The 25,729-nt window shown below is 37.8% G+C and overlaps 1 protein-coding gene across 8 annotated transcripts in view; it reads left to right on the top strand.

Moving 5' to 3' along the window:
• The window catches only part of LOC124217630 (pleckstrin homology domain-containing family G member 5), a 168,235-nt gene that overhangs the window by 30,878 nt on the left and 111,628 nt on the right, over window positions 1–25,729 (top strand). For all 8 annotated transcript variants that reach the window (XR_006882868.2, XR_006882870.2, XR_006882872.2 and 5 more), the window contains one exon: window positions 11,411–11,534. Coding sequence is in view for 1 of the 8 variants with exons in the window: in XM_046623514.2 (XP_046479470.1) it covers window positions 11,411–11,534 (124 nt within the window). In the remaining 7 variants the exon portion in view is untranslated. The remainder of the gene's footprint in view (window positions 1–11,410; window positions 11,535–25,729) is intronic.

Raw genomic sequence — 25,729 nt, 5'->3', positions numbered from 1 at the left:
TCAAAGTGAACCGAGCTTCCGGGTGTGTGGCGTCCTATACAGACTTTGGCCGTATGCCTCCGACTCGAGATCGAGTGCACCTTCAATCTACCTTCTACCTTCTACCTTACTTCTCCTCCTCCTCCTCCAACCCACCTGACGTTATTTATCACCACCGCGCCACCTTCGCCCGATACGTTTTACAGACGTTGCTGCAGAGGCTTTGAAGGGTTGTACAAACCTGTATATATATACATACATACACTGCGCGTCCAGGAATTCAGTGCAGCCGACGAAAGCTCCAAGGCATCGTACGAAATGACGCAATCTGGAAGGAGGAGTTCTTTTTCCATTTTTCACTTTGTTTCTCTCCTTTTTTTTTCTTTTTTCTTTCTTCAGTTTTTTGCGGGTTAGATTCATTTCCTGGTGAAACGTTTACAACGATAATATTTAACATGGGGTAAATTCGCTTGCAATCCATTCGTGAAAGTCAAATTACTTGGTAGATAATTGTGTCGGACGTATTTTTCTTCTTTCTTTTTCTCATATTCAATTTCCAAGTAAATGAAAATTCTTGCGTATCATACAAGGGATGTTAACTTCGCTGGAATTTTTTTTTTTCCTTTTTCCTTTGCAATTGTCGTTTTTGAGCTATGAATTATTTGTGGGATTCCTTCGTACTTTCACGCTTTTTCCTGTTTTAAGAATATTTGGTTCATGTCTTCGGTCATTTTAAAATGGATAACCATATTTTTTTTTACACTTTCTTTAATATTATGAAGTAATATTATATAATTAATATAGAATATTTGAAAGAAATTATTTCACCTTCTAAACGTTATTTGAACATGTTTGATTTAAAGATGAATATAGTTAAGAATTTTTGTACAAATTATTTTAATGTTAAAAAATGTATCTTTTCAAATCAAATATCATGAAATCGGTAAAAAATAGTTGCTAAACAAGTGATTCCGTCATTTGTTGAATTGACCCTAAAATAATTGAAACAAAAATCAAACATTTTATTACTTGTTTATAATTTAAAAACAGATCATCAAAATTTATATTATTGGTATATGCTTCTATGGTTTCAGTTCTTTTTTTTTTTCTTAGCATATGAAACCGAACACAGTCAGTTAAAATTGACCAAAGACTTGGTAAAATTGTTTTTCATTCCTGTAACTCGAAGATTCAAAATTTGGTGCCAAAACGAATCTCTCCAAATGTTCCAAGTAAATTGCCAAGTATTTTCTCCACGCTAATGGCTGGCAGTTACTTTAACTGCATTCGTGAAAAATATTTTTAGACTATGTGGGAAGTTCGCTGCATACGGGGCTTGGAAAATTTATGGGTTTATTTAAGAGCGCGAAGACACCTGCGAATGCAAAATGTCTCCCCAGCTCCCTGCAGGATTTATGTATGTAACGCAGAATGTTGCATAGCAGGGATATCCATTGCCAAGGGTATTCCCTATTTCACGTTCCTACCGTGAGGCATATTCCGTTGGGGTCGTGTAATACGCCTACCCTTACCGACAGAGCAGGCTCACCCTTTTTCTTCCTGTATTCAATAAACAAACGATCGGAAAAGGTTCAAATTCCGACGATGCGTCGCTCTTTTGTAGCGGTATTCGGGAAGGTTATCCGTATCCAAAAAAACGTTAACAAAAATGTGTGATTTTTTGACACGCGTTACTATTCCCAAATTTCCCGTATTTCAGGGATCAAACAGTGCATAGCTGAGATACTTTCCGCCATTCCAGAATGAGTGAGGAGAAAAAATTTACACCGTGAGACTGTTCACCTGCAATATTGAGGTCACCGGACGAGAACTAGGAATTACAATAATTTCGTAAATAAAAGTTATCCTTTCCGTTCGTTTGTTTATTTAATAGAGGAAGAAAAATGCTGGGTTTGCTCGGTCGGTAAAGGTAGGAATACAGCACGAACTTAAAACATACATACCGTGAAGTTGGCTAAACGTCTCTTTACAAACGTCGAAGCGAGCGTAAAATAAAATTATGCACTGTGTATAATACACAGAGTGTCGTGAGAACTGCAAGCTTTTGCAAGCGAAGTGACGCGTTTAAAGAGCTTTTTTTTCCCCCAACTCTCGTCTCTCGGACGATTCGTTTTTTCTCTTGCTCTTTTAACTCGTAATATCACCCCTAAAACGCACGTTTGCACATTAGCAAAGCGTCAAATCGCTTGAGGATAATCGACACGAGCAAACACTGTCTGTTATTATACCATATGTGTATATATATATATATATACATATTTATATATCTTTGCTCATTAAATATACCCTACACATAGTTGTTCCATAGGTATACCTGTAATAACTACGGCTCTGTGCGCGCTTCGAATTATGGACCGAAATAGCCAGCCGAGAGAGTCGAGAGAGTCGACAAAGAGCGACGGGTAGTATAATTAATTTACGATGGGTTATGTTTTTCACTGAGATTTTTTTTTTTTTTTGTTTCTATTTTCATTCTCTTTTACTTTCTTCATTTTATTATTATATACGTATATACGGTATACTTTGAGCGTACTTTGGACGGTATTTATACCGGGTGAATGCACAGTTAAATGAACGAGGCTGAGAAAATAAAGTAATATGAGCTTTTTTTATCCAAGTTTTTCGTATTAGGAATATCGGTAATTTTCACGTTTTGCGATCGTTTTATGTACAATATTACTTACCGCGCACACATATTTTGTGTAAAAAAAAAAAAAGAACTCGATTAGTTCGTGAATTGATAGTTTTGGAAAAAAATGTTGTAAAAGAACTTTTACGATTAAGTTCGTATTTTTAGTTGCACGTATCGAGAGATTTGGTGAAATTTTTCTCACTGCTAGAGCAAAACGAGTTAAAATGTGCACAGAAATTTGACATTCGTTTGTGGCATCGTGTAAGAAATAAAAAAAAAAAAAACAAAAAACAGAATAAGAAAAAATACTTATCTATGCAGACCAAATTCCTGTGTTCTCGACGTCACGTGTCATATGCCTAATCCACGATGTTGATACCGGTAAACGTGAATTTTGAGTTCGGATTCTAGATGTCAAATTTTTAGTTTCTTTCATATAACTAATAAAAGAAAAAATAGTTTTATTGGGATGAAGTTTACTTTTGTAGAAACCAGAACGATATTTCGGATTGTAAGAAAAAATACCTATTTTCTCAAACATTTATTGTAAATAACAATTAAACGAACTTCAGTTTTGCATTTAAATTACTTTTATTAAAAAATAATAATTAATCACAGGTTGACAGAATTTTTTTTTTTTTTTTTTCATTTTCTTTGGATTTTTATTTAAATGAATAAATATTGATTCCATGCATCGGATAATAACCAAAATATTAATTTATTACTTAGAAAGTTTGCTTTCGTCTTTTTTACGTTGATAAATAAGCCTTGGATCTTTTTCGTAATAACTGATCAACCAAAAACTTGAAGACTTATTTATCAATTCTCAAAAAGTTTATAAACAATAAACGAAGATTTTGGTTATTATTCCATCCATAGAATCAAAATTCAATTATTTTAATATAAACTGATTGAAGAAACAAAAAAATGTTGTTGACCCTGAAGCATCAATGGTACATTATATACTTCCGAGTCTTGAGCGAATTTACTTTAACGCACCGGGTCGGTCTCTCGGCGATCGATTCAGACGATGGGGTAGGTCGGAGACTATCGATTTCTCTGGAGAATTGCCGGGACACAGACCGTAGATTCTGTGAATTTCTGATCATGCGGCGCGTCTACAAGGCGCCCCTCATCCTGGGGGTGAATAAACTGACGACCACCCGGCAGCTCGCACGCTCCGACCGCCCTGAGCTACTTCCACCATTTTAAAAAATTTGGTGTCTGTCTTACGGTTCCTTCAATAGTCAGAAAACACGTCGAAGGTAATTCTTTTGACAAATTTTCTACGATTTTTATCGAGAGAACAGAATACAAAACAAACATGTTTTAAAAGTTTTTTTCGTGGTTTTTGGGTTAACTCTTTAGTCACGGTGAGATGCTCAGCGTCCCGGCTTAAAAATTTCCATATTCTAGCCTTATCACAGTTTATTTACAACTTTAAAACAATTTTTGTTACTTCGTATAACCCCAAAAACGCTCGAGTAACGAGTTTCCGTGAAAATCATCGAATTTTGATCGTTTTTTCGATTTTGCATCCGCCATTTTGGATCCGCCATACTGGATCCGCCATCTTGGATTGAGAAATTATCAAATTCTGTCTTCAGATTCCGCGTGAACAAAATACGGGCCAAAATATCGAGTTGTAAAATGTGTGACTAAAAGGGCCAAGGACTGTTAGATGAAAATAATTATAAATGTAAAATAATCAGGATGAGAATCTAGCCAATTCTGCATGGGATTTATGTTCGCCAAATCAGAGGTTATCAAGCTAATAATTGCAAAAATTTCAATAGATAAAATTGCAAAAATTTTAGAATGATTTGAAACTTTGGAATTGACCTATTTTCAATCGAATTTTTATATCAAAGCCACGTTGTACAGATAAACGAAATTGGCTATTTATCCAATCAGACAAGCTAGATTCAATCCTGCAGTTTCTATCAAAAAAAAAAAAAAAGGAAGCGAAGCGTCTGAACTGTGGAAGATAAAATGGAACGTAAAAAAAAAAAAAAAAAAAAAATAGAGAAATAGAACGGTAAACTGTCCCGAACTGTCGTTAAATTGTGCAGGAATACCTGGATCAGACAGGGTCTTGATCGTAAATGGTTTTACTGGTTCATCGGCTGCACTGGAAACCTTCATTCGAAGAGTCAATTATAGTTCAGCGGAGAAGTAGAGATTAATTCAAAAAGCGTCAGCCGGTCGTTCCGAGTGCCATTCGAGGTTTTCATAAGCGGTTATTGAAGTCACCTTCAGTCAACCTTTGTGTTCATTTTAGCGCTGTTTGTCTTGATTCTTTCTTTTTGGAATTTTTTTGTATTTAATTGTTACTTTTTTTGTTTTTTAATTACTTATTTCTCGGCAGAAATTCACCTCAAACGATGTTTAATAAAATAGTATGAGAAAAACCGTCACGTATCGACGACGTGTTGCTAATTCTTCTTTATTCCATCCATTTCATCCAACGACGCTGTACGATCGCGTTCGCAAAACACCGACGTAAAGCTTTGCTTTTTCACGACTTGTTTTACGACCTTCCGTTGACGGGACGGACAGAAATTTTGCGGCAAAATCGCCCAAATACCTCTTTTTTTTTTTTTTAAACCCGCTTAGAGGCTTAGCTGTTATTTCGCACATTTTAACGCGTCTGTTACCTAATCCAGTTTTCAACCATTTATTCGACTATTTACCACGGTCGGTAAAGAAAATGAGTCGGAACGAAAAGGCGAAGTTCGCAGAAGCGAAACTGAATCAGCCGATCAAGCGGAAGTTAATTTTTTCAGAACGACATTCTGTAATAAAGGAAAAAAATGTTGTAACACTACACTTCCACCGTAAACAGTTAACGTGTTATATTGAAAAATGTCTTCACGACGTCAGAGTTTCGCTGTCGGCGCCATTTTATCACCACACATAACCTAAGTTTTTAATTTTATGGTCAGCCTGGTTACATTAGTTTGATTTTTTTCCACCAGATCACGCATTGCTAAGTTACAATCCCAATAGTTATGAAAACGTCAGAGAAATCGTATTATATTTTTTCTCAAAATCCGTACAGTTCGTACAATTGTCGTGCTAAGAATAGCTCGTTTCATTCGTAAACGAATTTCCTAGGAATTGTCTGAGATAGATTTCTTCTTGAGTTGGTCAAGTAGGAAAAAAAAATCACTTTATCAACTTTGGATTACCTCGGGTTTTTGCTTCGATAATTTTTCTATTCGACTGTACGCGTCCAATGCATCTTTAACTTTCGATCTTAATTCGATTGGATAAAATATCGCGCGTCTAATGGTATAAGGGCGTATGTGCGATTACACAACCTTTAACCACGCGTAAATGTGATAAGGCGTTTTTGTTGCTCCTATGTATTTACGTCAAAAACGTGAGGATGCTTTTGAATACGTTGAATTTTTAACAGTGGATCAATTAACGATAAAACACTGACGGTGTAAGGTTATATGTTAGTGGATGCGACCTTGTACCCTTACGCTTGACATTATATTGTTAGAAAAAAAAAAAAATTCTGAACATCCTCTTTCCCAAATCGACGAATCTTTACGTTTCAAAGCTTTTCATTTCGTTTATGAAAGAAGCGGAAAAGTAGCGGACCTCATATCTTTTATAAATCTTATAAATAAAATAAAAATACATTTCAGGGCTGAAAGAGCGTATCCATCAAACATAAGGCCTTTTCAATTTTATTTCCTTTTCCCGGATAATTTTAGTGCATATACGCGTTTTGAGTGTTTCTTCAGCAAACATCAAAATAAAAAAATGAATAATTGTACGACCTTTTACAACCAAAGTCACCTTTTTGGTGCATAAAATTTTCCTGCCATTATACACGTGATGTGGAAAAAATAAAAAACCAAAATATCACTCCAACGCTGGATAGTTGATCGATGATTGATATCAGTTACTGATTTCAGAAATGGGCAGATAAAAAACTTCATTAACTTTCCCTGATGTGCGGTTTATTATTGTAGGTATATGCGTGTGGCTTTTATGAAATTCTTTGAATTCCTGCGCGTAAAAAAAAAAAAAAAAAAAAAATAATAAATAAAAACAACGCTCACACAACTATGAATGTAATAACACGTGTGCAACGGATTCGAGATGAAAGAGAAGATGCGAAAATTGATGGTTGTTTTTGTTGTTGTTTTTTTCTTTCTTTCTCTCCTGCCGTAGGTACACGCTGCAGAGGTGCGTATAAATTGAAATTGAAATTGGTTTTTTGAGGGAAAAGCGATAATATGCGGGGCTCTGCATTCGTCTATATCAGGCTTTTTGAAGGGGAGAGACAGAGGACTGGAAACCAGATCTCCGATTATTATTATGCGAGTGGCAACCCTCCCGCCTCACTCTCGGGCTCGTTATTAGCTAACTTTGGAAGACCCGAAATTGCTTGATCGCTTCCTCTCCTCTCCTCTTGGGCGATTATACGCGAGATACACCCTTGCAGCCGAGGGATTCGGCGTCCCAGATGATTCTCACCAATTAATTCCCCTCCACGTACCTTAAGCTTCGTGTGTATTGATAGTTATTTTGGGACTCTTTCTCTCTCTCTCTCTCTCTCTCTCTCTCTCTCTCTCTCTCTCTCTCTCTCTCACTCTCTCTCTCTCTCTCTTTCTCTCGGATCCGGCTCTCCTTCCCATCCCTGCGTCTAATGTCGATCATTTCACCCGGATTTAACACTCGTCTGAACACCGAATGAATTTAACTGTCGTATAACGGCTGAATGATCTCTCGCTCGGTTCGGGAAGGCTTTTAGATTCCGTCACGTGGTCGATAAAAGCATTACTCCCACCTCTGATTCCCGTATACGCAAAGTAAATTTTACGATTTTTCAATCCCTTCAGACGTTCATTACGAAACTCTTGGGAGTTACTTTCACGGGTTTTAATTAATATAGGAAATTAGATACATGCAACGGGAAAGGTTTTGCATTTTGATACGCGAAGCGCCATCTATTGACAGCAGTATTTCAAAGAAGCGAGTACACCCAACTAGATTCTTTAGAGTTTAAGTTTTGTTGTTGTAATTCGATACCTTTACCGTACAATTGTTCTTCTGACGTTTTAAAATGTTCGAGTTTGTTTCCGAAGCACGAAAATTTCTCGTTAAATAGCAATCGAGAACTGAAATATTACTAACGATTACAAGCGGAGATAAGAAGCTTTGCATATCATCGTCTGCTAGAAGTGTAATAGATCAACGTCAACATGAACAAAACACTTGGCTGCGTATCTTCGCTCATCGTACCTCCATAGAGTATTAAAAAGAACGGAGAAAAAAAAAAGAGTAAAAACTAAGTTATTCCAGTTGAGAATATTATTCGGGATCAAGGATTCCGAATCCTGTCTGAACACGAATTAATGGAGTTTGATGTTCCACGTTATACCGGGTGGTTCAGAATTAACGACTAGAATCTGAGAAATATACTCATCTCAGGGATCTTTTATTTACTCGCATGATTATTTGAAAGATCATATCTATAGGTTTATTGTAAGATGTTTCTATACAAATATCGTGATACCATATTGAGTTGTCGGAAATTTATCTGTTCTTCAGAACACCCAATAATGATTTCACAAAGAAAATCTAAGACTAGTTAATCTTTAGTTTCCAATTATTCGACATTTGAAGATATAATGGATGTTAACCAGTATCAATATCATCTTTTTTCAATTTTGTGAAGGATCACAGTCTGCCGATGCTCTAACTTACCGACGGACGAGAGATGCGTCGGTAAAACAGCACACGAAGTTACCCACGATTCGCGCGATTCGGTTAATCGTTTGGTTACACCGAACGGCGAGTTTCACGGAAAACTTCTTTTATAACGTGTGAAATTGGAAAATGACGTGTTTTATTTTTTCCTACACAGTTAGGAGCGACGACTCGATGAAATTTTATTCGCGGGGCTAAGCCCTCGAGGTTTTCGTCACATACTGTACTGTGGCTTTGAATTTGGTCGTAATGCGGGAAAATGGAAATTTCAGGAAACGAAATGAAATTTATCCTGTCGTGGAGCGCACCCCTCGCTAAAACACGCGGGTCGAGCTCTTTATCCCCTCTTCCCATCTTCATGCCCTTCGAACCCCGCTTCGTTCGCGGGTTGCGGGTCACGTTTTTAACGAGCAGACGTCTCGTTTCGTGCGTTTCTCTACGTAACGTTTGATTACACGAACCCAGACGCACTTTGTCCCCTTCGCATCGCTCACCGTTCTAATCGAGTATCAAGGTAAAATCAAAGCGCCTGCCCTTCGAACTTGGCCCGAAGCTTCTTCCCTGAAAAGCTGTCACTTGAGCAGGTATTTCAGAATCTGTTTTCGAAATGATGTATTGACATCGAATTGATGGAAGTAATTCTGGGGATTGCTGCTTGATTACATCGATTTTGCCCTTTGATTCTAAGGTCTCAAGCTGAGTGGTTGATAGTCTATTTGTCGGATCATTACTCGGCAGGTCGGACTTCAAATTCGTTGAGCCAACTTTGAGAGAGATGAAGAAAAAGACATTTTCCCTGAAAGTGGAATAATCAGGGGTGTTTAAATGTAGAAAGGCAACACGGTTCAAGATGGGTCGTAATATCTCATTTTTAAACGTGCGAAAATCTAGTTTGTTATAGCATTTTGGATACGTAGAACGCTGAAAATATAGAACTATAAAAAAACATTGAATTTTTATTTTGGCCTTTTATATCTTCACCTTTTTATATTTTGACTTCGATATATTTCGAAATTGAACAAATTAGACTTCCGTGTATATTAAAATTCTACGCATGTTAACACTTCAACATTTTTTCTGAGGATTCAAGGTTTTGGAATTCTACATTTTGATCTTCCCATGGATTTGAATGATGCTATATTTATATAATTATTCTACGTACCTTTTGTACAGTAAATAAAATTCTACGATAAGATTTTTCGATTTTTGAATTCCCATTAAATATCTTTTACACTTCTAAATTTATTCTGCCGATACTTTCATTTGACTTTTTATAATTTCACCCTCAAACATTTTATCTTTTTCAAGTCCCGAACTGAACTCTTGGATTTAACAATCCTATAAAAGTCAAATATTTCTGTAGTAATAAATTCGATATCGTATCGTACCGATTATTCTGTACGACTTGGTCATTTCATTTTTAAAATCTCGCTCGAATCGGTGAAGATTTTTTTCCTGCCAGACGGAAATTGTGGGAAAGCTTGTAGCTTCAACGGTGCGTTTATCGTGGTCCCTGAAGGTCTAGCTTTTAATCACGAGATGGACGCAGGAGCAATCATCGTCAGTGGCGAGAGTTGGTCGCATCAGCCTCGTCGTTTCGGGTTTCGAGCATCTGGGCCATGGGATTTTTTACGGGCTGTTCGTATCTCAGTTCACGTCGAAAGAAACTGCAGTTGCATCACAGCGAAATTTCGAAACGAGTCGGGGGTTGCAGGGAAAATTAAAAAGGATCTATCGCGGCAACGCCGCTGTAATTTAGATTCCGAAGATAATTGCGCAGCCTCGAACCTCTTTTCCTCCTTTTACCTTCATCGTTCCAACTTACCGATCTATATGTATTTTTCTCCTTCGCTCCGTCTCGCCAGGGATGAAAAAGGGCGAATATTCAATCCGACGACAGCCCGGATCAATCATATTTTATCTCCCTGGCTGTTGTTCCATCGTATAAGGTATATAAATTTGTCAATTCTCAATTAAAAACTGCTAATTCATGCACAGATCACCGGAGTGAATCGAAATCGATATTGCGATTCAGAAATATCATCGTTAGTCGAAGAAATATCTTGGAATTTCAAATATACTTGAGTCTCGTTTGAAAGGATTTCAATTAAGAATCCATCGGTAATCAATCACGTTGCAATTAACTCCTACCTAAATTTTGACGTTTCTTTATTGAACCCTCTTTCTACTTTTGTTAACAAATACGAGGCTTACTCATAGGATAACTGCTTCCGGATACTAATTCCAGGCTATCGAGCATCGGGAATTTACGATAGTTATGTAAACGGACGAGTCTCAGAGGGTTGTTACGTCATGCGTGCAAGTGCTGTAAATCCTTCCAGGGATGGTCAGACAAGAATGTTAAACTTCGATGAATGATTCGTTCGTTTGTATTCTCGGACCCGAGAAACTTCATCGATTATTATAATTTTGCCAAGAAGAAATAGGAATTCGAGCACTTTTATAGCAAAAGAAGCAAATAAAATCGTCACAGTAATTGGTATTGTGAATTTATTAGATTACTAAAATTTTACATAAAAATAAAAATATCACATTCGCGTTTGCTGAAGATTTGAAAACTGCATGAAAATTACTTTGCAGTGAAAAAACTTTCATTCGTTAATATTTGCTGAAATATTCTAGTAAAATTCTTTTACGGAATCGTAAAAAGAAGATTTGCCTGAAGCAATTACTTAGCCGAATTACAGTTTGCGATATTTTAACATTTCATAATTATAGCAAAATTAAATTTGCTTAATATATTTTTTCAGTTTAATTACAGAGCTTCGACGTAAAATTTTTTTCAGGCATCAAATTATCACAACAGTTTCAATAATTTTCGAAAAAATGACAAACCTGTTACTTAAATACTCAAGATGGTGTTTCTTAGCAGAAAACGTGATAATTCTATTCGATGTCTACGATTTTTGACCGGAATTGAGGTTCCTTTACGGTAAAAATTCGTTCCTCAAATCTTGAAAGTTATTTAATCCTTTGGTAAAAAATTCTGCGGTGATCGAAGGTTTTATTCCTTGCTAATTTCAGTCGAAGAAGAGAACCGCAGATCGAGGACGGATGGGGACACTTGAGGAGCGGCGTTCGTTACAGTTCCAACGCCTCCTTCCTGCATCCTGGTCCTAAAAGTTCGCGGAGTCCTGCGAGCTACTCGGTGAGTGATGATTATACATATAGCTTGTATGAAAAGAGGTGATAAATCTCTGATCCCGAACTTTGATATTACGCGGAGTAATTTTGGCACAGGAACGTAATTAGAATCCGACGACGAGGAGATTTAGAAGTAAATTTATTGAAAAAACGAATGAAAATTGAGTGAAATATCGAAGGAAACTCTGGCGAAAAGTGACCTCGTTTTGTAATGATTCGGTTGTATTTTGTAAAATTTTAGGCAAAATCAATTGCTTGTAAATACAACAATTATCTCTTACATCTGACAAAACGATAAATACTAGACGAATGAATCTATCTGAATGTTTATAATTTCTGTCAAAAAAATGTCATCTTTTGTCACGCAAGGACAGAATTGAGATTCGCGAATGAGCCAAGCATTTTCAGCTGTAAAATTGATTCTAAAAAACTTGATTGATACCCGATGGTAAAATTTCTGAAAAATTACATTACAAAGTCGATTTTTAAAGAAGAATTTATCCCGAGGAGCCGAAGATTTTTGAATTTGGTTCAAGACTCGAGGATGTGCAGGGGGGTAATCGTGTATTCCCGAAACGTGTATCTCTTGCTTAAAAGCCGGGTCTTCAGCGACCCTTCGTTACTTTGTAGCAATTAACTCCGACGAAAAGAGCGAACGAAAAAACCGAGCGGTGAAAACTGTACGCTGAGGCACAATGGGCGCCATTGTTTCGCGCATTTTTCGTTGATGATAATTGCAAACGGAGATTTGTGTAACGAAGCAACGAAGCGTAAAGAGGAGGTCGGAGATTCCTGCAAGCTCCGCTTTAATAAAAGCTAAATTTAAAATTTCTTGCAACACACGAGTTCATTCGCGAAATAAAAAAAAGTGTTTTTGTTATTGATTTTTTTTCAGAGAGGTTGGGACCAGCATAGAAATTCTCGCGCATTCTTTTAACCTGAATTTTCTTGTTTGTTGTATCGAAAAAAAAAAAAAATTGGTCTGGCTTCGAAGAAGAAGACCATAGACTAAAGCAAAATGCAGCGATCAGTGTTGCCAACATATTTCGATTGTATTATGGGATCAGAGCTGTAAAATGCCTGTTTCTAAACATCAAAGTCATCTTACACAATAGTATCTCTACGTCTAACTGTTGTGGCTACGTATTTAAAAGATTACTCTGTCGGTAACGGAGTTTCCAACACTTTTCGAAAGAATCTGCAGCAGTTTCGACGACGTCTATTGATTACTGATTTGTAAATGTCAGTTGTAAAGTAGATCCTACAATTCCGAATCATTTAGGCGTGACGACGCGACGTGTTTCGAAGAACTAATTTCACGATCCGTTTCGGATTCTTCTCCCTCTGAAGCATAACGGCAATCGGCGTTTCTCTTCAGGAACAGGCGGACGTGTACAGTCCCGGTAATTTCCGCCAGTAAATCGCACCTTATATACCCCTTCGATATTCTCCGGATGCTGGGGGACCGGAAATGTACCCTCGACTGACGGTTTTGGCGCGGGAACTTCTTCCCTGCTCAACTGCAGAAGTTATACGTACACTATATATGTATGCCATATACCCGATAACGAGCCCGAGGGTGCCATTTTCACGTCGATTCGTCTTTGAAATCGAATCGACCGTTTTTTGAAATTAGAGATTGGAGAGAAATAGGCAGCTAGAAATTCTTTCAGGAATTACTGTAAATGAGAGAAAACTCCAGCACACTTGAATTATGTAACTATGGTTCATTCCATGCTAAAAAGCTCATAATCAGCAAATCTTGAGTCTCACTATTTTTCATTTCGATATAATTGTATCTAGAACTAGTTTGTCAAGTTTCAGTAGTGATATTTTTTTTTATTCAAATTTTTTCTCATGCGTAAATCTTCGAGTTACGAATATTCATAAAATTTCATAGAGTTATTTATCATTCTTTTATAAATTGTCAAAAATTATATTTTTGTTTCAAGGATTTGAAGTCGGTCAGACAATCGGATCATTTTTCATTTGACATTTAAGAGGAGTTTGAAATCCAAAACGTTCTAAAAATTCGTTATAAATAAAAAAGTGTCGAACATTTTCAGAATTTCAAAGTGCTTTGAAAAAATAAGTATGATCGAGATGAAGAATAAAATTTTTCAATCATTGAAATATCTGAAACCCCCGTAAAAATTGATATGACAAAATGATCTCATCGTGGGATTGATTCCGAGATAATAAGGATGAAAGAATGCAATTTCCAAGAATTTTTTCCAGTATTTTAAGAAAGGACAAACTATGAGAATGATCGAATTGTAACCGAAAGATATTTGCGTAAGGAAAGCTAATAAAATGAAATGACAAAAAAAAATAAATACAAATGGGTGATTTTCACTTGTCATAATCACTTGAAAAGGTTTCAACTAAATTGAGATCGATAAGGCTATTAAAACCTGATTATTTGGAATAGAATTCCCGGTATAATAAATAGTAAAATAATTTCGTTGCGATAGTATCTAATCAAAAGAAATTAATTCTATCGGAAAACAATTTCGACGAATAAATGGAGGAAGAAAACATTTGGCCTGAAATCGGGGTTTCCGATCTTATCCGGAAGCGTGCGGCTTGTGCGTTTATGTTGGAGAAAAATCGGGTCAATCCCAGAGCTAACTTTGTTCGGTGAGAATAATTTCCCTCGACGGAAGCGCGTTTCTGCTACCGAAACTGAACAACAGCTACTTTGATACATGATACTGTTCTGTTTAAAAAAGAAGAAGAATGAAAAAACCATACCGTACATCAAATTTCACATCGTCCTATTTCCTTCAAATCGATTCAACTTGAATTTATCATTAAGTTCATTATAATTGACCGAACGAACAAAGTGTTTGAAATCAAGACAGTTTGTACCACACAATAAACTAAATATGTCGTACATACTTCAAATACATTCGTTTTATCAAAAATCTTGCGTGTCAGGTATGAATTCGAGTAAGATTCATTCACGGTAAAAATGAGCTTTAAGAATTTGGTGTAAGCAAAATATATTCGATACAGCAAACCGTCTCGGCTTATTAATAACTGCCAATTATTTGATGATTATTTGATTTTACCCTTTTCAATTTGTTTCTTGACCGAACATACAGATTTATGAATAAACATCATATTGAAGTTATTAACGTTATTGCAACGATTCATGCTGAGGAAAAACGGTTATATTGCCATTTTCGAATTACTTGAAATTCAGTAAACGGTAATAAAACAAAACACACTCAACATTAAGAAAATAGTGTTTTTTAGTAATTTTTATTGACGATACCAACTTCAAGCTTGTGAAAAAACTGATTTTCCAAAACTTGATTCATAGTTATCGATTTTAAAACCGGTAGTTTTTCGACCTTTCAATTGCCTGTTGAAAGTTTAAAAAAAAAATCTATCGCACCTGCTTCAGTGATATGAAAAATATAACTTGAACAAGAACTTCAATTTGCCGGCTGAAATCAAGTTCCGTGTGTTGTAAAATGTGAATGTTATGTGCAATTAAGGTCTTCAGCTAATTTCACTAACTGTATTATTAAATTGGCGATGGATATTTCTTATTCTATTAGTTTCTAAGTGGTGTAATTTTTTCTTTCACTGCGACTTGCAGTTTTGCATACTGACATTAGAGCTGAGGAAAAACTTGTCTTCCTGACGGTTTTTATCGCACAGCTTGCCTGAAGCTTCGAAAAAATTAATTTTACACAATTCCCTAGCACAAGCATGTCTGTAACACATTTTTTCCCTCCCACTTTCGATCTTCGTCCCATTACATCAATTCGAATCGATGCAGTGAACTTTTTTTCTCATTGTCCGCACCGCGTTCTATTTCTCTCTCCGTCACCCGCAGCCAACAACATTTACTACCTCGAAATTTCGCCGATGCAATTTTCCACCGGTGATTTCAATTCCAGATCTGATTAAAAACCAGAAGTACTGCACAGCCTGCAGACGTGCGGTATTAGCGAAAGGCGAATGTTGGGTAGACGGAGAATCGATATATTCGATTTGTTCGATATAATTTCACGCTTATACATACATACGTATGTATGTAGAACGTATAGACTGCAGTGTAATAACCGCACACTTCACACGTATGTCACCAACGATTTTCCCTGAGATATTCGCCCTTTGCGGAAATAGCCTGCTGGTCGATAGACAGAACGTGTTGTGCCCTCCCCCCCCCCCCCTGCCCCCCATGCAGCCCTTCCACACACGCAAGCACCTGTGTTTCACATCCTCCATCATTTTCACCCATACTACTCTCCCGTATATTTTTTCTGCCACGACCTCGTTGACCACGCGAATAAAATTCTTTTCACCTTTTCATCCTTCGTCTATTCTCTTTTTCTCTTCTCCTCTTCTCCATAGGTAGATATCATATATAACAACGTCTTACTCATGAGCGTACGTTCGCTTATAACTTCAGAACTACCGAACCGATTTTGATTCTCTTTGTTTTTTGTGGGTAGCTACAACGGCTGGTCGGATTTTAGGTTATATTTCGTTGCAAGCAGATAATAGTTTTGCATATTTAACGGTATTTGTAAATCAAGTTGGAATGGAATGCTGACTAAACTCTTGCAGATAGAGATTAGGTTAGGTTTTGTGTTTTAGGTCTAGTTAGGTTAGGTTTTACGTTTTAGGTCAGGATTTATGTTCTAGGTCATGTTAGGTTAGGTTAGGTTAGGATTTAGACTTTAGGTTAGGTCAGATATTACCAATATTGATTAAAATATTCATAACTGTAAGAAATATTGTTTTACTTGAATGAAATTTTCATATGATTACGTTAAACTTGGATGCCGGTAGAGCCGTGACGGGCTGCTTTTGCACACTCGATTTGTTACAATGAAATTCAAAAGACTGGAAAGCTCTCCGGGAAAATGATGGAAATCTTGCCAAGCCGTATTTGTGCATCGTGCGGATCAAGTATTTTTACGGATCATGGTTGAAACTGGAAACGATCGTGTAAAAGTATTGTATACTCGTAACAAAGTTGTCATTCCTATGAAATGTATCGAATTAAGGATAAAAATCGTTGGTCTACAGTCCGATAAGAAATTAAGACGGCAGAGAATGATGTATGATAATAGTATAGGCACACAATGCAAGAATTTGACGATGTATGAACGAATAGAACAATTGAAAACAATATAAATAATGTTTAATTATTACATACGTGTGAGCTTGTTCATTTTCTTGAACATACAGTCGGATCAATGAATTTTGAAAATTTCCCTGTAATTTCCTTGGAATAGGAAATTCTTTAAAATTTCGTTACGCGTATATATTCCGTACATTTCTCTCTTCAACGCGTGGGAGAAATTTTACGAAAAGCATACGCGTGACAGACGACAAAAGTAGAATAAAAGAGAGAAAAAAAAAAAGAAAAACAGAGTTGTTCCAAAAGTAAAGGTTGTCGAGTCACGCGAAATCTTGGTCGGGGAGGAATTGGGATCGAAAGAATTTCTTTTATTGCGTTTCTGCACACCGTGCGGTCGAGAAATTCCTGCAGCCAGGTCGGATGATCGAGCTTTGGCTTTTTCTTCTCCATCTTAACGGTTTTCTTCTTCCACTTCCTCTTCCTATTCCTTCTTTATTTTTGTTAAGAGAGCGTTATTACTTTTCTTGGAAAAGTTGTGCATACATTCTCACATATATAGCCCGGATCCCGAGGATAGGATAGGATGTAATAAAACCGGATATGAACCGGGATCACCCGTTGAGCTTAGAAATGCCGCAAGTTCCACAACCGTGGCTCAGGACCATTTCTACATCTTTTATACAAAGTGAGCATGTCTCACGCGTCTTCCCACGCCTGTTTTTCGTACAAAAATCACCCGTTTCTCCAACGGTCGAGTGAGTCTGCGAGTGCGCATGCGCGGAGTACAGAAAAGACCACTTTCAAGTCCCAGGAGTTAAAATTGGTCTTTTCTCTACCGCGCGCATGCGCAGCCGCGAACAAGTCTGACATTACGCAACTCTAACCTCAATTTCGTGTGCAACAAGAAGGCGACGCTCTTTTCGCCTCGCGTATTTGTAATATTCTTCCTCGGCTTGCCTACGACTCATATTCCAAGCTCATGCCCGGCTCGAAATGTTCCAGTTTGGCCCCCTTGTTACACAATATACTAATTCTTTCTCGGTTTGGATCGGTTTGGATCGCCTCGCCGCCTCTTCGAGGCACGCGAGCTTCTCAACTTGGCGGTGCTTTGTCCTCGCCTCGACTTCCTGGTTGTTGTTAGACGACGTAAACACGCAGGCTTCGGATTTCCCCGCCTCCTTTTTGCCTCTCTTCTCACCCCCGATACATTCTAAACTCCATTAATCCCGCGCCCGTGTCGTCGAAAGGTTCTTCATCCCGACTCGGAGAGGCTCTTTGTCTAATTCCCTTAGTCAAAGTCCGCGCAAAAACTGTAACCGGAGAGTGATGAATTACACGTACTGCTGCGAAGAAAAGTTTCTTCGTTCGTTGCAATTGGTTGTATGATGTCGTAATTGAATGGGTATCGTTTAGACGATATGACGGTTTCATTTTCTTGGTAGGCATGTACAGGTAATTGTGGTACAAGTTATGTGTACTACCTAATCTAGTCTATGTATAGTATACGGAGAAAATATGTAAAAGTATATAATGAGCTGATTTTTTTTTTTTTTTTCGGCTCCAGGTAAAGATCTACATACTTTATTTGTTGAGAATGAACTTAAAATGATATGCCTAAATATAATAAAATGGTGAAAACTCTGAGGTTTCTTTCAATTTTAAATTCGAATATCTAAATATTCTAACCTGATTTACGCCATTTATTTTTCAATAAGCTTATTATTCATGCAAAAACTCTATAAAAACTAAAAGAATTTCATTTCGTCAGGGCAGATTGAAAATATGATTTTTTTTCTGCAAAGCATGAAGAAAACCCCACTGAAAATGACCGTGTCTCTAATCGTATAATGTTACGACCGAAATCAACGCGTAATATGTTACATGATTTATGTTGTAGATTCGAGAAAAATGTATAAAAAAATCACGTCATGCATCACAAAAATTCGAATCATCTGATGTACTAGATCAAAAATGCTATAGTCACGTGTACATGATTTTTAATCTAGTATATTTGATGATTCGTGTTTTTGTAATTTATTACGTGATTTGTTTATACATTTTTCTTGAATCTAGAAGACAAATCCTGTAATAAATTACATGTTCATTTCGCTCGTAACATCTTATGATTTATCACATGAAGATTTTTGGCAGGGAAATGTCTGGTGGTGGTCACTACATAAAAAACAGACAGTAACGGTCAACGTGAAAATAAAGCTGGGTGAAATATTCGTTTATTAAATAGTATTTATTTTTTGAGTCGTTGCACGCATTGGGTTCAATTCCACTTTCCACGCGAGACCGTAGAAAACTCGTGATATAACTTTTCGCTGGAATTGAAATGCATACGTTCTTTTATTTGCTCACGGTTATTGGATTACCGATATATTGATGTCTCGGCGGTTGAAACAAGTTTTTCTTCATTTGTGGAGAATATCGGGGGAGAAGCACCGAAGATAAGTTGTAAATAAGATTCGCAAAAGAATATCATTTTGCATAATTTGTTCGTTTGAAAAAATAAGTGATCAATGGTTGCACTCTGGAAAAAATTAATTTTTTGGTGATAACTCGATGGTTTCAACTCATTATTTGTTACATCGAAAAATTCTGACCATACTTAATCTGGATGCCACTAAAGTTGTGATACCAAAATGAATAACAATAAAACACATTCATTAAATTATCGAGATAGAATTTCGTCATGTTATCATTTCATCCACTTGCTTAGAAACTTTGTCAACCCCAGATTTGCTCCACTTTCAAGAGCTAGCCTGAATTTACTGTTCTTTGTTCGCGTTTTTCGAATTCACGATCTTTTTTGTACTTTTTTAACTACGTGAGACGTACAATGCTGACACAACGTCGACGATTACTTGTCTTATGATTTTTTTTTTTGTTTTTTCTTCCACCCGTCGAATACTTACTAGAGAAAAATTGTTCATCCCGGACACGTGACCCATTTCTTTCTGTAATAAGTTCAGAATATAATCTTTGATGGAGTGAAATTAAATGTAAATAGAAGCTGCTGGAGAACGAAGAGAGACTCGATAATTGTACTTGTCAGAAAGATGGCGGATTGACGAGGTATTAAACCTTGAACGAAATTCAATTTTGAAATTTAATCAAGCTTCAGTGGAACTCATCGCTTCTCGTTTGTTGGAGAAAAAAATCTAAACTACCGTGCAAGCGTTGTTGCGAAAAATTTTCAAGTACCTACTTGGAATGAAAACGTTATCGATGAACGAGAATCCGTGAGCTTGAAGGAGTTTGAGAAAAATGATAAAAGGAGATAACCCTTAATAATCGAACGAGTAAAAAGTGTTTTTTTTTCATGGCTCAAATTTGCCGTGAGTAGTAAATTTGTGAACATTGTTGTGGACGAAATTCTTTCTACCCAGGCCGGGTAAAACATTGCTCGACGCTTTAAATGGCGGTGAATTGTTGTCGTGTAACCTTCAACAACATATAAAGGTATAAAAAGTGCGTAGGTAGTCAAGAAGACACTTGACTACTTGTGTTCTCTTGTTTCGTTGGGTCGAGCCGCAGGTGGAAGCGATAAAGAACCTTACCGAGGGTGAGATGGAGAGCCGAAAGAGTCTCCGAGGACAGAAAGATGACCAAACTTGGAGGACAGAGGACGAGGAAGAGAAAAGGAAGCCAAACGATGAAAATTTGAATAAGTGAAGAAAAAAAAAAGTGATCGAAGAATAAAATAAGAAATTTCAGTAGAGCTGCGGAGACTGGAGGAAGAATAAACGGCGCTCGTGATCAGCGTATTTTTCCATAAATTTCACGTTTTCAGCTGTTATAACGAGGACCTTTGAACCTTATTCTAGCCGCGAATAGACCGCACACAGAGTGTATATTTGGCCAGGAATCTTCCCGAGAAACCATCCGTGAAATGAAACTTGACCCTTTGCTCTCAATGTTTATTCCGAATTTCTTAACGTTAGAGTGAGCGCTGGTCAAGGAGAATAATGTCGATTCGTTGTACAGAATTTTCTAGACGTTTAGAGAATTGTTTACTCCTGCATGACGTTGACGAAATTTGAAACTGTTCTTTATACCGGAAATTCTGTTATTGATAGTTTTGGTTTTGAATGCGTAGCGAAAATCGTATGTGTTACATTAAAAAAAGTCGATTCAAACGCTTGCTCGAAATCAATATGGCCGCCGTTGACTCGCTTCAGATTTTATTTTACCTGTAACACCATTTTCCGCACTCGCTAGCCATCCGGCGCAATTTAATATCGAATAAAATGATGGCAAAAACAGCTTAGCATCAATTTGAACTGAAAGCAATAGCCTGAAAATCGAGAATACAGCTTTTAAAAATAATCGCAAAGATGGCGGTCGGAGTCAAGAACATCTTGTAGCGCTATGTCCTTTGAAACGACTCTCAACCATTTCTAAGATTTCCAAAAAACTTTGTAAAAGATGAAAACATGTGATAAAATATCCCGAAGTGTTCTGAATTTGATTTATAGTTATAAACAAATACTCCAATTCGGTGGGAATATTTACAATAACGTTGATAAATATTCAACCTGTTCAGAATACTCATCAACTCATGTAAATATCTCGACTGACTATTAACCTATAAAAATTAGTATTTCTTAGAATTTTGTAGAGTTCTTCATAAAAGGTAAAAAAATGTTGACACGGCAACTTATGAGCTTGATATTTATGAAAAAAATAATTTAAACAGCCGTGTCAAATTATTCGTTGACAAATTCGCGAAACACGGGTCTCTTTAAATACGTCAAAGAACGACACGCTTCGTTGGTAGAAAGATTCCAAGTTTGGCAAAACGATTTCATACGGTTTCAGCCATGCATAAATTTTGGTAAAACGTGGCAGGGTGATATTCGAACGGCGTAGGCGGCGACGGCTGACCTCTGCCCCCGTATTTCCCACCCGGCCCTTCAGCCCATTCAATTTCGCCCCCGGCGTCAGGGGCGACGGACCGCCGGCACAATAGTGAATATACTTCGTTTCGAGACTCGGTGCTACGGAGATACGCACACGTCGAATTTGCTCCGAGAGGACAGGACGACAGCCGCCGGACCCGATACGTTGCGCGCGTTCCACGGCAAGCAGCATCGGCGTTCAGGCGTCGCGGCGCCGGCGTCGCCGTCTCCGTCACCCTCGCCGCTTCTCTAAGCGCGGTTATTTTCCCCAGTCGAACGCGCGACCGCCGGGCGGAAACTCCGCGGCGCGTAAATATCATCCAAGTATCCGTGTGTCCGAAAGCTTTTCGATCCTCGGGACAGCTCGATCCGTGACGCGTGCTCGAATCGAAAAGCAAAACAAACGAGAAGAGAATACAAAAAAACGATAAAAAAAAAAAAAACAAACAAAATCGCTAGGCGTTGTCTTTATTTCCTTAATTTAACCCCTCTTCCGTTTTTGTTACCGTTTCTTTTTTTTTTTTTCCCCCAGCGGACAATTGATTCACCCTGATACGTGTATAATATATTTATATATTTGACCATTGATTTAATTTAAATCGTGCACAACGCGTTTCGTACGTACGTAAGAAATGTCTGAAATCGCGTTCGGTTTATGTTTTATACACTTGTGCACAAATTATTACGACGAATCATCGCCACGAGTGATGAATACGATCGTGAATTCGACGCGCTGATTTTTCTGCACTCCATTTCGCTCGAGTATGAACCGATCCTTCGGGTCCCAGTCGACGAGGCCCACTCGTCTACTCATCTATCCTACAGCGTCATCCGATCCTTCAATCTTCACTTTTGCCGAACGAATCGGTCTCACATATAAATAGTAATAATGGAACTTACCGACAAACGTATAATCTAACTAATAAGAAGCCACAATTAGTCGATCGGATTATCAACGAATCGACCAATTATGAGTCATATTGCGAAGCAACGATCGACCAACGAAAGAGATAAACAGACTGTCGTGTAACGAATGATCAAAGAAACGGAAAATAAAGCGAAAGCTCGTTCTTCCCGCATGGCGGAGGGAGGGGGAAGCTTTTGTTGTCCACCTCCGCAGACGAAGTATGCTTGTAAGATACGAGACGAGATCAGGAGGGACCGAAACGTGAGTGAATTATACCTAATTGGTAGAACGGCCGAGGAGGGTGCATATCGGACGTCGAGGCTGACGGTGACGGGGAAAATCTCTCTCGGTTTTCCGAAGTCGTTAGGGTCGTTAGGGGAGAAGCAAAAACACGACGCGAGGTCGTCTTAAACCGTCTGATACTAACGACGAGTGCCAGCCTACAGACGTTCGTTTAAACTCCTTTGCGCAGAAACGGGGTAACAAAAACGGAAACACCGAGGCGCCGTGATTATCATTCTCAATTACTTCGACACTGTCACACCGAAGCTTTAATCGTAAATCACCGATTCGACCTAACGATTTGGAGTCTCTGCACTTTTAATCGACGTTCGCCGACCTCGATTCTCGCCCTCGCCTCTGAGGCGTTTTTTCAACCTCCTCCGCACACATGATTCTATGCCGCTTTTCACGTCAAATGCAGTCCGCTCTTACGCTTCGCCCGTCTTCTTATCTCGCGATGTTTTGGATATTTTTTATTTTTTTTTTCCGTTTCTCAGATTTTTTTCTTTAACCAATTAACGAGAGTTTTCCAAGCCTTTCGGCTTACCTCCCGCGTATTTTTATCTTGAAGTTGTTCACTGGGGGGTGGGGGAGGGGGGAGAAATCACGTGGCACGTACCATTTGTGGATATGTTATATTTTTAACAAAGTTATTCCATTCCGAAGTTTCTATGATCTTGAAACTGGGTTTCTCCTTCTATCGTGATCTTTTGGTAATTTGGTAAAAGTTGGGAATGATTGCTAGATTAAAAGACAAAAAAAAAAAAAAGAGAGAGAGAGAGAAAGAAAGAGAATTTACATAGAGAAACATTTTGTCGATGTAAAAACCGAAACTTTACGAATTCCTTTAACGAAACATGCAGATAAATATTCCACACCGAAGTTTGCGAATATAATTAAATTCTATGTGTATAATGTTGGTATGTATGTAGGGAACGAAGATGGGGTGAAAAGCATCGCGTAATATTGTTCTCTTTTTTGTTGAAAACTATTTTTCACCCCAGGCCTCTCGAACTGTGCCGTGTATAAAACGAGATAATAAAACGATGAAGGGGAGGAAAAAAGGACCGGAAACTGACGTCGACCTGGACATTCAACCCTTGCGTAATCCTGTCAGGCAGGCAGGCAGGCAGGCAACCCGACCTGTCGTATAATAATAAATATAATAATATCAATACGTGATATCAAAGGGGGGAGAAAGGGTTCGGGGCGAGTCGGATGCGCGGAAAGCTTCCCGATATTATTCCTCCCTCGGAAATAAATTTGTTGGCCACCCAAACATCAATATCGAAGCGTCGGAATGCCTCTCCAATTTTTCATCGAGCGTGCAGAATTATTCTAAAATCCGTAAAACCATGGATCGAATCGAATTTTCCTGAATTCACGTAGGAAGATCGACGTTCGCGTTAAAACCCGGGGGCTCGATTGAAATCGGAGAGTTGAGTGGTTCTTGAATTGGATAAATTACACGCTCCCTCAGCTGCTGCAGGGAAAAGTGCTGCCTAATTTGAAAGAGAGCAATTTTTTGTTCGGCCGTCGACGTCTCGTCGATGAAAATCAGAAATGTCGAATTCAAATGAGGCTGAAGTTTGGTAACGTTAACGTAACGTCGAAACATCGGGGAAAAAAGTTATTGTTGCGAAATTTTAGAATGTTTTTTTTTTTTTTTTTTCTTATAGATCATTGACTTTTCAAAATGAGAATACGTTTTGCTTATCGTGGTTTAATAAATTTTGGACATTGCTAAAGGTGCGAAGTGAGGATTTTTCTTAAACATGCCTCGTTACAGTAAACTTGCTAACTTCATTTTTATCAATTTTTCTTATTCCACACGATACTTGGATCTACAGATATGAACTCTGTTCGAATAAAGTATCGCATTTTTCCGGAGTCGCGATTTTTCACCAAAGATCTATCGCAAACATCTTTCGAGTATTTGATCAAAGTTTTTTGCCCGTCTGGACTTGGGATGCCTGTCGCGTCTTGTGGAATGTTAGATTAACATGCTCCCTTCCACCGTTTCTAGCTGGAGTAACGGATTCTGAGATGAGAAAAAAAAAAATCGTCGAAGGATTTCCAACAACCTGTTAAACAATGTTCGGCGGTATTTTATTATCGTCAGTTCTCACCTTTCCGCGATAAATTTCCCTCACATCGTAAAATCGATGAGGATGAAGTTAGTAACGTTACTGTAAGGATGCATGTTTTGGGAAAATCGGTAATTCGCACCTTTACGATTTTCCGAAAGTCATCCTAAAATTTCTCAATAATCTTTATTTCTACCGATTATCCTTAAGGAACTAATAACTTCAGGTTTATTCACGCTTTCAGTCACACATTTTTCAACTCTATATTTTGCCTTGAATTTTGATGCTCGGTGGTTTTTTGAGATCGCTGATCACGAGTCTTAAGTCGGAATTTGATAATTTCTGAATACAAGATGGCGGATCCGATGTGGTGGATGCAAAATCGGAAAACTATCAAAATAGGTCAATTCCAAAGTTTCAAATCATTGTAAAATTTTTGCAATTTTATCTATTGAATTTTTTGCAATTATTAGGTTGATAACCTCTGATTTGGCGAACATAAATCCCATGCAGAATTGGCTAGATTCTTATCCTGATTATTTTACATTTATAATTATTTTCATCTAACAGTCCTTGGCCCTTTTAGTCACACATTTTACAACTCGATATTTTGGCCCGTATTTTGTTCACGCGGAATCTGAAGACAGAATTTGATAATTTCTCAATCCAAGATGGCGGATCCAGTATGGCGGATCCAACATGGCGGATGCAAAATCGAAAAAACGATCAAAATTCGATGATTTTCACGGAAACTCGTTACTCGAGCGTTTTTGGGGTTATACGAAGTAAAAAAGATCGCTTGAAGTTGTAAATAAACTGAGACAAGGCTAGGATTTGGAAAATTTTTCAAGTTTGACGTTTTTGAGCATCCCACCGTGACTGACAGGGTTAAAGTCGACGATGTCAACA

This window comes from Neodiprion pinetum, chromosome 4 (assembly GCF_021155775.2).
Source record: "Neodiprion pinetum isolate iyNeoPine1 chromosome 4, iyNeoPine1.2, whole genome shotgun sequence".
In the NCBI taxonomy this organism is placed as follows: domain Eukaryota; kingdom Metazoa; phylum Arthropoda; class Insecta; order Hymenoptera; family Diprionidae; genus Neodiprion; species Neodiprion pinetum.
This window is presented reverse-complemented; position numbering and strand designations above follow the sequence as displayed.